This window comes from Dipteris shenzhenensis, chromosome 2 (genome assembly GCF_047967505.1).
Source record: "Dipteris shenzhenensis isolate YYH24624 ecotype China chromosome 2, Dip_SZ_1.0, whole genome shotgun sequence".
Taxonomy (NCBI): domain Eukaryota; kingdom Viridiplantae; phylum Streptophyta; class Polypodiopsida; order Gleicheniales; family Dipteridaceae; genus Dipteris; species Dipteris shenzhenensis.
The window spans coordinates 27707308-27722811 of record NC_141597.1 but is presented as its reverse complement, the minus strand read 5'-3'; the positions used below and the strand labels follow the sequence as shown (position 1 = coordinate 27722811).

Here is a 15504-nt window from a genome sequence, read left to right as displayed (position 1 = left end):
CACTAATTATTTATGGTTCCTCCGTTCATTTCCCTTTATAAATATTTCAATTTGTTGATTTTGTGGATTAAAAAAACTCTTTTGTATGTATATTTTTGTGAATTTATTGGATTTAAAAATCATTCACATGGTTAAACATTCTTTAATGCACCCCTCAGGTTAGAACCATGGTTGAAATGATATAATAGTGAAGAATTTGATGTGAGGGATTGCAAAATTTGATGTGATTCATGGTTGACATTATATAATATTGAAGTATTTGATGTGAGGGATTGCAAAATCATAAAAAAGATATAGGGTAGATGTTTCCAAGATAGATAGTTTTATTAATTTAAAAAGCTCACTATCAAAATTAATACACATAATGACAAGGGTAGTAGGTTGGATATATACTATGTGGATATTCGTTTTGCTAGACATAGTATTGGCAACTTACATATTTTCTATGGCACCTTTACCAATGTGTATACCAATGGTTTTAAAATTATTAAAAATTAAATTATGTATACCAATGGTTTTACAATTACAACCAATTTCAATTATGTGTATCAATGTATGTACCAAAGGTCTTACGGTTTATAAAACTTGAAATACTTATAAAAGTTTATAAAAATTTCAAGTATGTGGGAATATGTGTAAAAGAGAGCCCATGTCTAGAACGTACAACTTTGTTTTGGATATTCTTTCTAATATTAAAGAAAATACATGTTTTGAGCACATAAACTCCCAATCATACCATGAAGAAAAATAATTTGGTGCAAGGTCAACTGCAGTAAGCGAATAGGAGTTTATGAAGAATGGTGGCAACTGGTACAAGGAACCATTTCCTATGGTGGAAGAACTAAGGTGCATGGTCCACTCAAATTTGTCCATCCAGTCATTTCAGATATTTGCTAGACACACCATTGGAGAAAGCAAATACGTTGCAGTTACCTTCATTGACAAATACAGCAGGAAAGTATTAATCTTATTCAAGCAGAAAAGATCCGAAGATTTGGAAACAGTCAAAGCGTTCAAGGCATTGGTGGAAGCTCAATCTTAGAGCAAGTTGACATACATAAGTAGCAAAGGTAGAGAATAGCTGTCACAGGAGTATGTAGACTCAGTTCTGCAAGGGCAACGGATATTTCACCTGGAAACCACTCTAAATGTTGAAGGCGTTATTTTGGCAAGAGAGGTTAGCTAAGCTGAGTGTATTTTGGGGAACGAAGAAACAGGTGAGGGAATGAAGAGCTTGAAAAGGAGGTTCACAGGGGGACGAAATAAATCCTTGGCATCTCCCTACCTCCCTCCCTCCCTCCCTCTCTCTCTCTCTCTCTCTCCCCCCTGTAGATAATTGCATCAGATTTTCCATTTACTTTTTAGCCCACCCATCACCAGCAGCTGGAATTTCAAATGACAGGAGTGTCAAATGCGATCTCCCTGAGCAGCAGTAGAAATCCATAAGACCAAATTACAATGTTAGAGAAGTGCTTCATAGGTACAATGATTATTTACCGATCTACTTTGAAGAAGTAGCTTACTAGGAGATTGTCTAACTGATATGCCGACAGACCTCACAATGATGCTATACTTCTTCAATCATTAAAAGATAAGACTGCATGATTTTCCTGTTCAGTCATCTGAGTTTCCAACCCTCCCGACACAAAATAAGGCAGTAGCCACAGAGAAACCAATCATCTCTGCTATTGTCCTTGCCTACTTCATGGAATTGTTTGGCTTACCATTTAACCTAGACAATAACCGAGTAAAAGAAGGGCAGCGAGAGAACTGCAACCATAAGAACAGGAGAGGGTATAAGGAGGGCAGTAGAGGAGGAGAAAAGGCAGTTTTCAGCACAAAGATACACTTGAGGCCATTTCCCCAAACACTATAATGGAATGTCCCACATTTTTTCATGAATTTATCCTGTCCATGTCCATGTGAATTTATCCTATCCATGTCCATGTGAAATTCAATTCAGAAAAAAGAATCTCGCTTTGAGCTAAAATGCATGACTTGTACTGGACCTCAGGTCATTGACATCCATCTCAGATATGTTAAGGGAAAATCAAGAAGAAGAGCCAATGGATAATGAACATTTGTCAAGCATTGAGGTTCAATGATAAAGCCCCCAGAATAAATCTGAATCAAGTACAAAATGATCAGCTACAGAGGTATGTAAACATACCTCACTGAGCTGTTTTGTATTTGGACATCTCCAGAAAAATTAAGGAGATGCCAGGTATCCAGCATGGACTATACATTCACAGAGCTGCCCGTACCAGCTGATAGAATTCCACCTGCACAAGCCCAGCCTAGGATATTGCAGTCATGATACTACAGATGTGTTAACATTTCTTTCCCAATCGATAGGATGCTCACATCCAAATATGAGCCACATCACAGCTCTGAAAAACTCTGCAGGTACCACAATTTCAAAAGCCACAGTTTATGCTGAAAACTGGACAAAGCTGTTGAGTATTTGGATCCATAAACTGTAAGACTTCTTCCCTTGTCCATCCTTTATTTTTATAATATGCTGCAATTATACATTACAGCAAGATTCCTCTTCTCCAGAATGCCACAAGAAATTTGCATACATTCCAGTGAAGTGGGGATTTGTGGGATCCATGTCCAGAACAGCCCTATATGCTTTCTCTGCAGCCAAGCGATCACCACGAGCCAGCCATAGGAAGTTTGCAAAACGACCAATGATATCACCATCAGCTGGATCAGCACTTATAGCCCTGGCGAAAAGCTGTTCAGCTCTGCACACAAGTTCTATGATGGTAAGCAAGCAAGACAAATAGGCACATACAAGTCTGACATAAGCTTCAGTATATGCAATTCTCAAAGAAGCTACAGAAGCATCATATGGAGGAGAAAAATGCTGCAAATGCCAGAAAAAACAATACTGTACATGAAAGAGCCTAAGTAGGGTGGTTTTACTTTATGACAAGAATGAAAGACATTTCTGCTTGCTTAGGACCAAAGGCAAAAAATCCCAGGCTTCCACAAGCCTTATCAGATTCAGAATTGTTTATCTGCAATTGAGGCTGTAAAGAGCTGACTTATGAGCGCCTTAAGCACAAGATTTGAGTTGTACTTTTACAGTACACATAACAACATTCTGCAACATGATTAGTTAGAGATGTTTGGTTGGTCCTCCTCTTGTGTCATTACACACATGGTTCCAGAAACAAAGTAGATCTTGACAAGGGGCAGCTAGGATAAAGGATTGACACTTAGTATTGCAAATGGGAACCGTACCCATTGGACATAAACGTAAGACCTCAATCATCTTGTCTATTCGTCTGAGGCTTTATGAATTCACAATCCTGCTTTCAATTGAAGGAATAAAGCAGAGGGGAAATTATCTCATGACCCCTTGGATGCATTCCCAATGATGTGAGAGACAACGTTACATATCTGAATATCCTTGTGCAAAACAAAATACGCTTGTGCAGACAAAAAGAAGTCGCTATCATCAAGGAAGGTACCACACAAAAAGTCCTCCAGAGGGTAAACTTTGAAAGGGACCCTCCTGTGTTGATGCTCAGTCTTGGAAACCCTTGTATGAGAGAGACAGAGAGAGAGAGAGAGAGAGAACAGCTCTGTTGAGTGGTAAGGCCTTAAGGAAACTACACATAAAGTCCCTGCAAGAACCTGATATTTCACTACGTTGGAAGACTTAAGGCTATCTGTTCTGCTAAGTAGAAACGATACGAGGGAACAAGTAGGTACGGATTTAGTATTGAAACACACACAACCCTGACGTAATACCAAAACTTTCATGGCACATAAGCCAAAAAAAAAGAATTTCCCTCTAGTTATAAAACAATCACTCCGTAGGTAAAAGGAGAGTAGGGACAACAGGCTCAACAAACAAGCGCCTAAGGGAGTACCACATCCAATGCTGTTCTACAATGGAATGCCCGGCTCCTGCATGGGTTTACTCCATTTCACTCTATCTTAGCATATATACATTAGACGTTTTACCCCACACTCACTAATAACCAATTCAAGCAGCAAAGCACACATTAGCTAATTGTTGGTTGTTAGCAAAGGAGAAGTAGACTGTCGGCAATTTGGTTTCAAATTCCTACCTCTGGAGTAGAGCCCGAACAGGAGGACAACAAATCCAAATTACTAAGAGTCGTATCCGTGGTCACGTATCCTTCCTGGAGCGTGGCAGCGCCTTTAAAAACAAGCAAAAGAACCCATGCCCAGAATCGTACCTGTCATGATCATGCCGCACCAGGAAAAGAAATTGGGCGAAGTTCGCCAAAAGCATTGCGTTCGTGGAATCACTGCAAATGGCGTGCTGATAGATAAGCTCTGTGCGGTCGTAGCAAGAATAGCTGTCCATCGCCAACTGTGCACACACAGGGGCCACCAGACTTTTCTTCGTGTCGTGATCTAAAATCAAAGGCTGTGAAGATTCCTTGAATTGAGAACGCCCTTCTACATGAACATCACCCGGTCGATTAGTCTTTTGCAAAGAGTCATTGTCTGAGACGTTCCGTTCTTGGTCGGAAAATATCGTTCCACTATGAGAGGAGCTTAATGACTGCCAGCCGGGGTGATCAGAACTGCCAGAGACTGAGATGACAAAACCACCAGATCCTCCGGCACCACTCTCCGTTTGAGATGAGAGCCAGGAACCAGAGTTCAAGGGAATTCTAGCCCCCAGGGTGGGAGAGGGTGCACCACCCGATGACTCGTCCAAGTTCTGAAACGTCACTTGCGAGTCCTGCCTCACATAAGAGAAATTGTCGAGAGCTTTACTACATTGCATGCCTCCAACCAACGAAACAGATTCCACGGGTGTGGGAGCCGGCAGTTGCCTGGGAGCTACATGGTTTCCCATGGAGTAAACAGTATAATTAGCGAGCAGAAGCATGACAGCAAGCATTAGCTTTGGAGTACAAGCAAATACTTGCTGAAACAACCAAAGAAAAGAGCAATGCATTTCCCGTTGCACAACTGCCAGAACCTCTTGGAGATCCTCATACAGCACCCCTTGACGCAATTGGATGGCGTAGCTCTGCAGTGTGCGAATCATGAATACCATCGAAGAAAAGGCCTTCTTGAAGGAGCAGCAAGTTGACTCGCCCATCGCCAGAATTTTGTGATTAGCAACTGCATGCAGTGAGTTAGTTGTTCTGAGAGCTCGGTTCTGCAATTGCTTCTGTTTCAGAATCCTCAAGGACATGGGCATTCCAGCTGTTGAGGCTTTGTGCCTGAGCAAAGTCTCATCGGTTCCGCTGAAGCCAGATCGACCCACCTGCCGTTCATCCCCCAACGGAGTAGAACTCACTGGAGGGCACGCAGATGAAGGAGACCGCGCGTTATCTTTGGACCACGAGGATGAACAGGCCCAGCTTCGGTCCTTAGAGCTTTCTGAACAATCGTGAAGGAACCCTGACCGCAACCCATCTCCACTGCTGTTCCAAGGTCGTGGCCTTGCAGAATCACGCATATCGAATTCCATACCCCTCCTGCCGTTTTCAAGACTGCCTGGGCGTTTCTTATCCCCTTTACAATTCAACATCGGGTCGCTAAAACCGCCCGTCTCCCCGTCCTCAAACCGCCCCGAGTTCTCCCCCCCACTGCGTCTGCATTGGCAGATGATCCCATTGGTAGATGGTACCAAAAAGACCAAACCGAATTTTGCATCATGCAGGATTCCATGTCCCTCCCTCGTAAAAAAGAGTGGATAGGTTCCCCTCGTCAGACCAGCGTCTTTAATCCACCTCAGGTCTGATCGAGAAGGGAGACGCAATTGGCACCTGCTTGCGACATCCGAGATACCCAGGACACGGCCCTGCTTGAATCCGATGGAGGATTGATCGAAAGCCTGGAGGCAACGGACGGGAGCGGAAGAAGGACCCAGCAAGGCCTGGAGGGGCCTGGCTGCACTGGAGACGTCGAAGCTCATCCTCTGCTCGCCTGGACAAATCCCGCTGGGGGGTGGGGTTGGGAGGAAGAAGCGAGGGGGAGGGAAGTAGAGGGGGGGGGAAGCGAGGAGGGGAGGGGTTAGAGGGGCGGGGGGAGGGAGAGGAGGAGGGTGCGAGCGCCGAAGGAAGGGAAGGGGAGGAGGGAGAGGAAGGAGGAAGGCATGGGGGAGGGAGGGGAGGAAGCAGGAATTATCTGGAAGGGAGATGGAGGTGTGAGGTGAGGGATGTAGAGGGAGGCTAAAGGGGAGAGGAGGAGGGAGAGGAAGAAGAGGGAGGGGAAGCCATGAAAGCTGGAGCAGCAGCTGGAGCTGGAGGCGGAGCTCTGCTGCTGCAACAGACGAAGAAGACGAAGCTGATGAAGAAGATGGAGGAGACTATGAAGACGACGAAGAAGAAGAAGAATAGCTCGTTGATAGATTTCATCACGTAAAACCTTCGCAATCACCATGCACGTAAAATCTTCCCATTCCCATGCAAATTTCCTTTTTTTTTCCCTTTTTCTTTTTTCTTATCTCCCTCTTTTTTTTTTAACCCCCCATGATTCATATCCCCCGTTTAGATATTTTGTAGGCCGTCCGTGCTGGCTTCCCGCTCAGGTGGACCCCATCCCCTCCCTACAAAGTTCATATCTTCTTCGGCCTAGACAAATTTGCTTTCCCACATGTTCTAAGTGGCCCACATGTTCTAAGTGGGCCCACCCCCACCCATCCTTAAAGTCTACGCTCCCAACCACCCAAAAAAATCGCCCCCCATCCTTCCTCCTTTCTAACCAGTGCGTGGGACCCTTTTAAACCCCCCCGCCCCCCCCCCCCCCCCCCCCAAAATATCCCCTTACCTTCCACTTGTCCATGTTCTTCCTCCCTTGTCTTATGGTTATGCCTCTTTTGGCCCTACCTAGGTAATGCTTTGCAATGCCTTTGTTTCGCCTCACTTTCCATCCTTATATGGCCAAAGGAAGGAGGTCCATTCAAACTATTCTATCTCAAGTACTTGAGATTATCAACCTTTTTGGTCTGCCCTCAGGGTAGCCTTAGCAACGATGCAATTTTGGCAAAGCAGAAATTAGGCATTTCTTGACTTTTTGAAAGTGCATTTTTTTAATTGGCTCTTCTTCATTGGACTTGAATGCAAACCTTTCTGTGGTTGACACACTCTCTCTCTCTCTCTCTCTCTCTCTCTCTCTCTCTCTCTCTCTCTCTCTTCCCTTCTTTATCTCCTTAAGTCTTCTTACATACGATCTCCACCTTTTCTCCCACACCCTCCCTTCTCTCTCTCTCTCTCTCTCTCTCTCTCTCTCCCCTTTATCTCCTCTTCCTTCACACCGTTTTCAGTGGATTCCTTTTTGTTTACTTTTTTGATCTTGGGCAGACCTTATGAATGATTGAATATCATTCACCTTGTTTTTTAAAATAAAAAAGGAGTTTTATTAAATTAAAAATTAAAAAACAGATAAAGCACAACGAAAGAGTCTCGCAAGTGGCATGAGATTATCAATCTTGATAAAGAGAAGCCAACCAAGATAAGCACAACTATTTTAAGACACTCTCCTTTTATACTTATATTGTAGTGACATGGTCGCTTACATAACTCACATAAAAATACAAACTTTGAACATAGGACGATATTTTTAAGCTTAATAAACCATGGCAACTCTATCCATATATTTGTAAAATTAACTCTCATTTGGCTATCATAAGTGCCAAGCAATATATTTTGTATAATTTTGCATTCAAGAACTAAAGCCCATTTTTAAAAACAAGGGTAGAAAATATGAACAAGATGAGAGACATGTGTTGTTGTTAAAGTCGAAATCAACTGTGCACTCCATATCTTCCAAAGATTAGGTTAGTGAACAATACAGGTTAGCAACTTGATTATGATTATCATGGCAATGATTATGATGTAATAATGCTTTGTGTGCCTTGTGGTGGATAATGAGCCAACGATTATTTTATATCTACTTATGTTGTATCAACTGGGTCTACTAATTTAAAAAATTTATCATCTACCCATTCAAGCATCAATTTTCCATGGGATTTGTTCCATCAGGTTTGTAATTTTGTGTTTCAATTGTCTCCGCACTCAAAAATTGCATTGGATCAAGTGGAGCTCCCTATTTAGCTCCCCTCCCCTCTAAAAATCTATCATATTAACCTAAGGCTAAAGGGGTCATGCAAAAGAAAAGAAAAGAACCTAAGCTAATGCTTAAGGCCTCAGCTTGCATCCCGCGGCTCATCTTCCTCCACCAGATTCACATGTTTGAGCTTGGATATGGTGGCAAATTCTTTTTTCGCCCCCCCTTCTCTCTCAACCCTCTTCACCCATCCAAAACCGCCATTTCCCTTCATAGACTGAGACAAAACCGCCTCGCCCCAACTTCTTACTGAAGCTTTTGGTGAAGTATGCCAAGTCCTTGTATGCAAACCTCGTCGTCGATAGCCCAAACAACTAAATCTCCAGAAAGTCTAAGTACAGGCCTGATCATCTCTCCAAGGGCTTGGTAGAGAACAGTTTCCGTTTGGATGCACTGTCCTTTAACACAATCAACCACAACCAAGGCATCGTCTATGATACGCAGTGCGGCAATGACCTCAGAGGAAAGGTAAATTAGTAAGGTAGTCGTTCCCATCCCTCACGCCCTGGAAAGCCTTCAAGGAGGCATCCAACAGCTCATAATACGAAGAGATACCGGTGGACTTTCACCCAAGAGAGGGACCTAATTGCATGATGCGTGGTTTGCCATCGAAGGCCCAAATGGAAGGGGATAGTGCAAATTTGGGAATGTCCTTGAAAGGATTTTGCGTGGAGGAATCGTAGAGTTTTCTTGTTTATGAGCTCATGCCAAGAGGCTTATTAGACAGAGGGATTTTACGGTCCAACATTGACGAAGTGATGTCAACATGGATGGTAACTCTGGATTGGGAGGATGAGGGCGGGGCTGCAGTTGTTATATTCACCAGTAGGGCGGTGCAGAAAACTCAAGAAGGGATACATGCCAAATTATGCCTCACCCCTATTTATCCCTCTCCTCCCCTCCTCCTTCCCCTATCTACATTCACTAATATCATTTTTCACCAACTGGGGGTCCCTATTATGTAAACACTTCTAAACACATGTTCTTGTCTAGCACTTAATTTGTCATGCACCTTGTGATTTCCTATTCCAACAGGTTCCCATTACCATTTAGTTCTAAGTGGAATTGGGTCCAGTGCTTGATGGGACCATATCACAAAGGAATAATCCTTGATGACTCCTCTTTAGGTGGATCAAATCAAGTCCCTTCTTTAAAAGATTTTTATGGCCATGCTTGCACCAGTTTTATGTTCTTTAGGTGGATCCACCACTACTACTTTTGTCGAATCAAGTCATTTATTTAAAAGATTTTTATTGACATGTTTGTGCATGTAGAGTTTTTGCCACATTGCATTCACAGTACATTGAAGGCTCACCAATAAAAAGAGAGGGTATGATGCCCATAAAGCTAAATTCCTTATGCAAAGAGAGAGAGAGAGAGAGAGAGAGAGAGAGAGAGAGAGAGAGGTGCAAATGAAAATTGATGTGACTATATGAAAGGTATAATAGCATGTACCATTATATCGAATTCCCAATCCAACCTCAATTTATTTCTAACTCAAACCATCTGTTTAATAGTATCCAATCATAGAATAATATTATGACATGGTAACATTATAACACTTCATCATTGAACATATATTGTGTCTATGGTACAAATTTGCTCTTTGGATCTTCCTATGCAATCCTTTTGTTAATAAATTATGTAACTATTCTTGGAAAAAACCAATGAATTGCCCACTTTCGATGAGGCTTGACAACCCAACCTTAGTAGTCCATGATGCTTTTTTTTGTGCTAAATTTCATTATAACTTCCTTTTGGTATGAACCATTAGCTAGGAACTTTCTCATACTAGTGGCTCCACCCATCCACTTAAGGATTTGTAGATCTAGCATATGGATTCTATATTATAGAGTTTTGTTAGTGGTCCATTTAAATAAAATAATGTGCACATTATAGAGTTTTGTTAATGTTTCAATTGAATAAAATTGTGTGCATATTTATTAAAAAGGCTCTTGGGTGGCTCTTTTAATATAGTTCTTTAAAAAGCCGGTCAATTTAATAGAAGAAAGAATGCTCCTAGAAGCAATCATTCCCCACAATTGTTGTTCTCTATGGTTGTCTTCATTTTTATATGCAATACTCCTAGAGGAAAAGTCTTGCCTATGGTAGAAATTTTGACTTCATTGTCACCCCGACATCATGCACCAAAACATCATATTATGATTATGCAGTTTGTCATATTAAATTAGTTCAATGTGGCATAATGCCAACTCAATAGGTTGTAGTATGGTCAAGGCTATGTGTTTTTTTTTAACTTCACTATTTCAATCACTTGTAGTGAAGAATGTAACCTTCAAAGTGTTGGGGATTGATAGTAGCATTGGTTATGTATCCTTTGAGTATAATGATTTGTAGCCAATTGCTCCTATTGGATATTGACATAACATCTTCACAAGCTTGAGTGGTGTTGACAAGACATGGCTAAGAGCTACCTTGCCACATAGCATATATCTAACCTAGTACCCTTTGCCAAATGAATCATTCTCTAGCCTGAATACATATCTCCTATCTTTTTATGATTTTGCAATCCCTTATATCAAATTATGTTACTATGTTTATCTAACATACTATCCTTGCATTCAGTATATGGACTATCATAGTAGCTTTGCCACATGAATCATTCTCTATCATAAAAGCATATGTTCCATCCTTTATGATTTTTCCATTCCTTATCAAATTCTTTAACATTGTATAATGATGATTGTCTACCTCAATTCTGATTAAGTATTCAAGCCCTTCCAATTGTTGGTGGTTCTTAATATGATAGTGGCATTGGTCATGTATCCTCCTTTGAGTGTGATAACTTGTATAGTCAATTGCTTCTTTTGGATGGTTTTGGCATAGCAACAAACAATCTTCATCATCTTGAGTGCTATTGACAAGGGATGGCCAAGAGCTACGATTCATGGAGTAATCATGTCGGCAGGCATTGGGTATTGTCATTGTGAAAATAAAATAAAATTTGTGCACATGAAAATTTGTTGCATGATGCATTACAAAAACTCTTTCAAAGAGGGATACATAGTAATGTTGTTGAATGAGCATATAGGCCACATTCAAAAACCTTTTCAAAGGGAATAGAAAACCATACACTTGTCAACAATGAACACTAGACAATGTAGATATATGCACTACGATGCTCATGTCCTAAGAGGAACCCGTATAAATCTAGCCCCGTCCCTTGTCCTCATCCTTAGTCTCTCTCTTGCCCTCACTAACACATGGAGTAACTTGCATGCATTACAAAGGAAAAAGAGTCTTAAGTAAATTAATATATTGCAAGGCAAATGTGATCAAATATGGAGAGAGGAGAGGAGAAGAGTGGAGATGAGGAGAGGGGGCACAGCTAGAGAGCACACCACAAATGACTAATTGTACACTAGATTTAGTTGAAAATAATGAATATATACAAACCCTTTAGGGTTAGGGTTTTCAACCCTTTTCTTTTTAACACTCTTTTGGGTTAGTACTATGCACAATATCGAACAACACCTTCCCTCAAGATCAACATCATGAAGGAGGCCTTCCCTTAAGATGATGATAAGGGGAATGAAACAAGGAATGAGCATTACATTCCATCACACCCCGGTAATGGGAATCTCCTTCCATTGCGTCAAACCGAGAGCTTGTTGGTGTTTCTAAAAAATCTCTTTCCCAAGTGGTTTGGGATAGATGTCTACAACATTGTCTTTGTTTTCACAATGTTGCAGTGTGGAGTCACTAAGTAACACTCTTTCTCTGATGAGGTGCTGTCTGACATCAATATGCTTTATCCCGAAGTGATATATTGGATTCTTGGCTAATGCTTGAGCCAATTGATTATCACAGTATATTGTTGGTGGCTTTGTATCATCAAAGTAATTTGTTTTTAACAGTTTTCTTCTGAGCCATATAGCCTCTCATGCACATGTTGTGAGTGCCCAATAACCTACTTCTGTTGAAAACAAAGAAATAGTTTGCTGTTTATTTGACAACCATGATATAGCATCTTGACCAAGCTAAAATGCATATCCTTGTGTGGATCTTCTAGTCTCATGATCTCTTGCATAGTCACTATCATAGTATCCATGCAATCTTAGATGACTTCCTCTATATTCTATTCCAAATTGTCTTGTACCTCTGATGTATGTCAAGACTCTTTTGGCTGCATTCCAGTGAGACTATTTGGGATTTCCCATAAACTGTGTAAGTGAATTGACTTTATAACAAATATCTAGGCTTGTGATAGTTGGATATATAAGAGATCCGATGAGCTACCGATAGTACTTGTCATTGACTGTAGGCTTGTCTAGATCTTTAGTAAGTTTTCAAACTATGTTCCATGGGAGTGGCTACAATCTTGCAATGTGCCATATAAAAGTTCTTCAGGATACTATCCACATAGTTCTACAGGCTCATAAAGGTGCTGTTTGAGTCTCTTGAGAACTCAATACTAAGACAATAGTATGTAAGTCCAAGATCTTTCATGTCAAACTCAACAGATAAGTCTTGTTTTAGCTTGCTGATGAAGATATCATTACTTCCTATCACAATCATGTCATATACATACAAAAGTGTGATAGTAACATCTTCCCCTTGAACTTTGCAGTAGAGAGTATGATCTGTATTGGACTTCATGTATTCTAGATTAGCAAAATACTTGTCGATTCTGCTATACCTGTAGCAAACCCGAGAGCAATAGACACAAAAGATTGATCTATATTATTGTATGCTATGAAAACTTCTAGAAACCACCATCAGAGATCTAGCTCCTCATCCTGACCAAGCTTGTTGGAGGATCTTACAAACTAGAACATAAAAGAAAGCTTACAAGTAGAATTAAGGAATCGAACAATAGCTCTCGAACATTACCCTAGCAATTAACCATAGATATAGCATCAATGGATTAGAGGAAACCAAGAAATAATCATGGTGATATTCCCTGAGGAGAATCCTCCACAAAACAAGACGAAATCATAGCACAGGGCCACGCCTCCACAATCAAAGATCCCCATAAAATCTCCATTCATCTTGACACATAAGCTTAGGACCCTATCCTAGTTTGCCCATTCTAACATCCCCCTCAAATGAAGGATGGGGGACTTCAAAAGATAGCTAGTAATGTACGAATTCTACTACCAAGAAATTTGCACAACCATAGATAAGAGTTTGCCTACAAGTCGACATAGAATCTAAACGAGCAGGCACCAAAAAATTTCATAAAACAAAAGTGGAAACACAAAAGGTATCTTACCTGAAATGCTCATGGTTGATCAGATTTCGAATAGACAACTAAGTTTATTATGCAACATTATAAGACTTGGACTAACTTAGAGAACAACAACAAACTAATCCTTAACCCTATGGGGCATTTTTAGCATTACAATGCTTTTATTCAAGACCTAGCTACAAACATAAAATGCATAATCATCATAGTTGACACCTTCAACTTCACACAAACCTATAACATCTTTGTGAGTCTCTACTGCATGTGCTGTATCTTTGGTCTTTTCCACTGCCTTGTTCTTCTTCTATGTATCTTCTTGTTTCTTATAGTAGCATTCTTCACGATGTTATGGTGTTCCATAATATGCACATGTTAGATCCTTCTTTGCCACCTTACTCTTCTCGAGAGGTACCTTTGACAATTGAAGCTTTGTTTGGTGCCTGTCTCAAAAACTCAAAGGTGACATTGAAGAAAGCATTATTTAGTTTGAAAATGGACAAAATAGTTTCTTTGGGAGAGCATCTGCATAAGATGCGATCACTCTTGAATCAGCTTCTTGACTTGAAAGTTAAGGTAAATGATGATGATATCAGAGCAGGTTGTCTGATGGCATGAGAATTCGTTGTCTGCATGCGAGGTTTGTAGAACGAAAAGTTCATGCACAATGGAGACCAAGTCAGAAGCTGTGAAGTTGGTGATGTTTACTGGTAGTAACTTCTCTACAATACCAACTTCTAAGTGCTTGCTTTAAGCCGTAGAGACTTTTCTTGAGATGGCAAACTTGATGCTCTTTCCCTGGTTCAACATACCTTGCTAGTTGTTGCATGTAGACTTCCTCATCTAGGTAACCATTGAGAAAAGCATTTTGATATCTAGCTAGTACACATTCCATCTGCTGAGTATCACTAGTGATATCAAAAATCTTATGGAATCCATCTTTCGCATACTAGAGCATAAGTCTCATCATAATCTTGACCTGCAAATCCTTTTGCAACAAGTGGAGCTTTGTATATTTCAATGCTTCCATCTAGATTGTACTTCAATTTGTAAACCCATTTGTTTGCTATGGCCTTCTTTCTTTGGAAGGTCGCATAATTTCCAAGTGTTTTTTTTGTACAAAGCTTCCATTTCTTCATTCATAGTAGTTGGCCATTTTGGCTTATTAACTACGTCTTCAAAGTACAACCATGATGGTAGTCATAAGAGCATAATTGGTGGTTTCAATATGAATTGCTTTGCCTTTTTTAGCATATGTCAATCTTGTTGGTGGTCTGCTGTCCCTAGTAGATCATCTGAGTTGCTGCTTCTCTTGAGGATGTATTTACTTGACTTCACTTCCAACTTTTTGCGATGATCGTCATGTATGTGGACATGTTCTATGTAACCAATTATGTGTACATGCCCAATGCATGGCTTGTATCTAGTGAATTCTTCATAAGGTGTCATATCATGAATTGGTTTAGTCGAAAGCCAATTAAGCAAGTAGTTTGTAGAGGCAATTGCTTCTATCCAATACTAATTTGGAAGATGCTTCTCACTGAGCATTGCTCTAGCATTGTTGGCTAAAGTCCCATTCTTTCTTTAGCTATTGCATTCTACAGAGGAGTATCTGCACATCTGAATTTTCTCTTTTGTTTACCGAAGCAACTTGCTTCACAAACTTTTTCAAGAGACTGTAGTTTTAGAATTTCAATTGCCATATTCTAATTTCTTAGCTGCATCAGGCTTTCAAAATTGACATGTCCGTATCTCTTATGCCATACGATAAAAAGTGGCATCGGTTGTTACTGAGCTGACATGGCATACAAATCTTGTACTAAAGCTAGCAATTTTAACAAGTGTCCTTCTTTGACTACCTTTTCTACTAGCTGATATCCTTTGGATTTGTCTCTGATCATGCATTCATCCCCATCAAAGATGACTTGATAGCTGTCTTCTGTTATTTGTCCAACTGACAAGATATGTACGCTAAGCTTTGGAACATGGAGTACATCTTTCACCAATCCTTTTGTACTAGTGAAATTGTTCATAGGGACAATGCCTTTCCCTTGAACTGGATTTGGTGTGTTATCTGCCGTGTAGATTATATTATTGGGTACTTCTAATGATTTCATCTTTGTGAACCATTCCTGATGCTTTGTCATATGAGATGATGTGCCATTGTCAATGTACCAAGGATCTTGATCTGCTTGATTAACTTGATAACTGCATTCCCTTTT

The 15504-nt window shown here is 40.5% G+C and overlaps 1 protein-coding gene across 1 annotated transcript; it reads right to left on the bottom strand.

Moving 5' to 3' along the window:
- Positions 1-1479: 1479 nt before the first annotated feature.
- LOC147904568 (uncharacterized) lies at positions 1480-6316 on the bottom strand. The gene is made up of 2 exons (XM_087387325.1): positions 4221-6316; positions 1480-2750 (listed from the first exon to the last, which is right to left on the bottom strand). Exons 1-2 carry the CDS (start codon positions 5921-5923, stop codon positions 2528-2530), a joined length of 1926 nt encoding a protein of 641 aa, XP_087243451.1. The 5' UTR covers positions 5924-6316; the 3' UTR covers positions 1480-2527.
- Positions 6317-15504: the final 9188 nt, after the last annotated feature.

Bases quoted from the DNA above. Each gene is read 5' to 3' on its own strand.
- LOC147904568 (XM_087387325.1), bottom strand. From the start codon at position 5,923: ATGAGCTTCGACGTCTCCAGTGCAGCCAGGCCCCTCCAGGCCTTGCTG. The intron at 2,751-4,220 runs GTACGATTCTGG...ACTTGTGTGCAG, and splicing joins GTGCGGCATGATCATGACAG to AGCTGAACAGCTTTTCGCCA.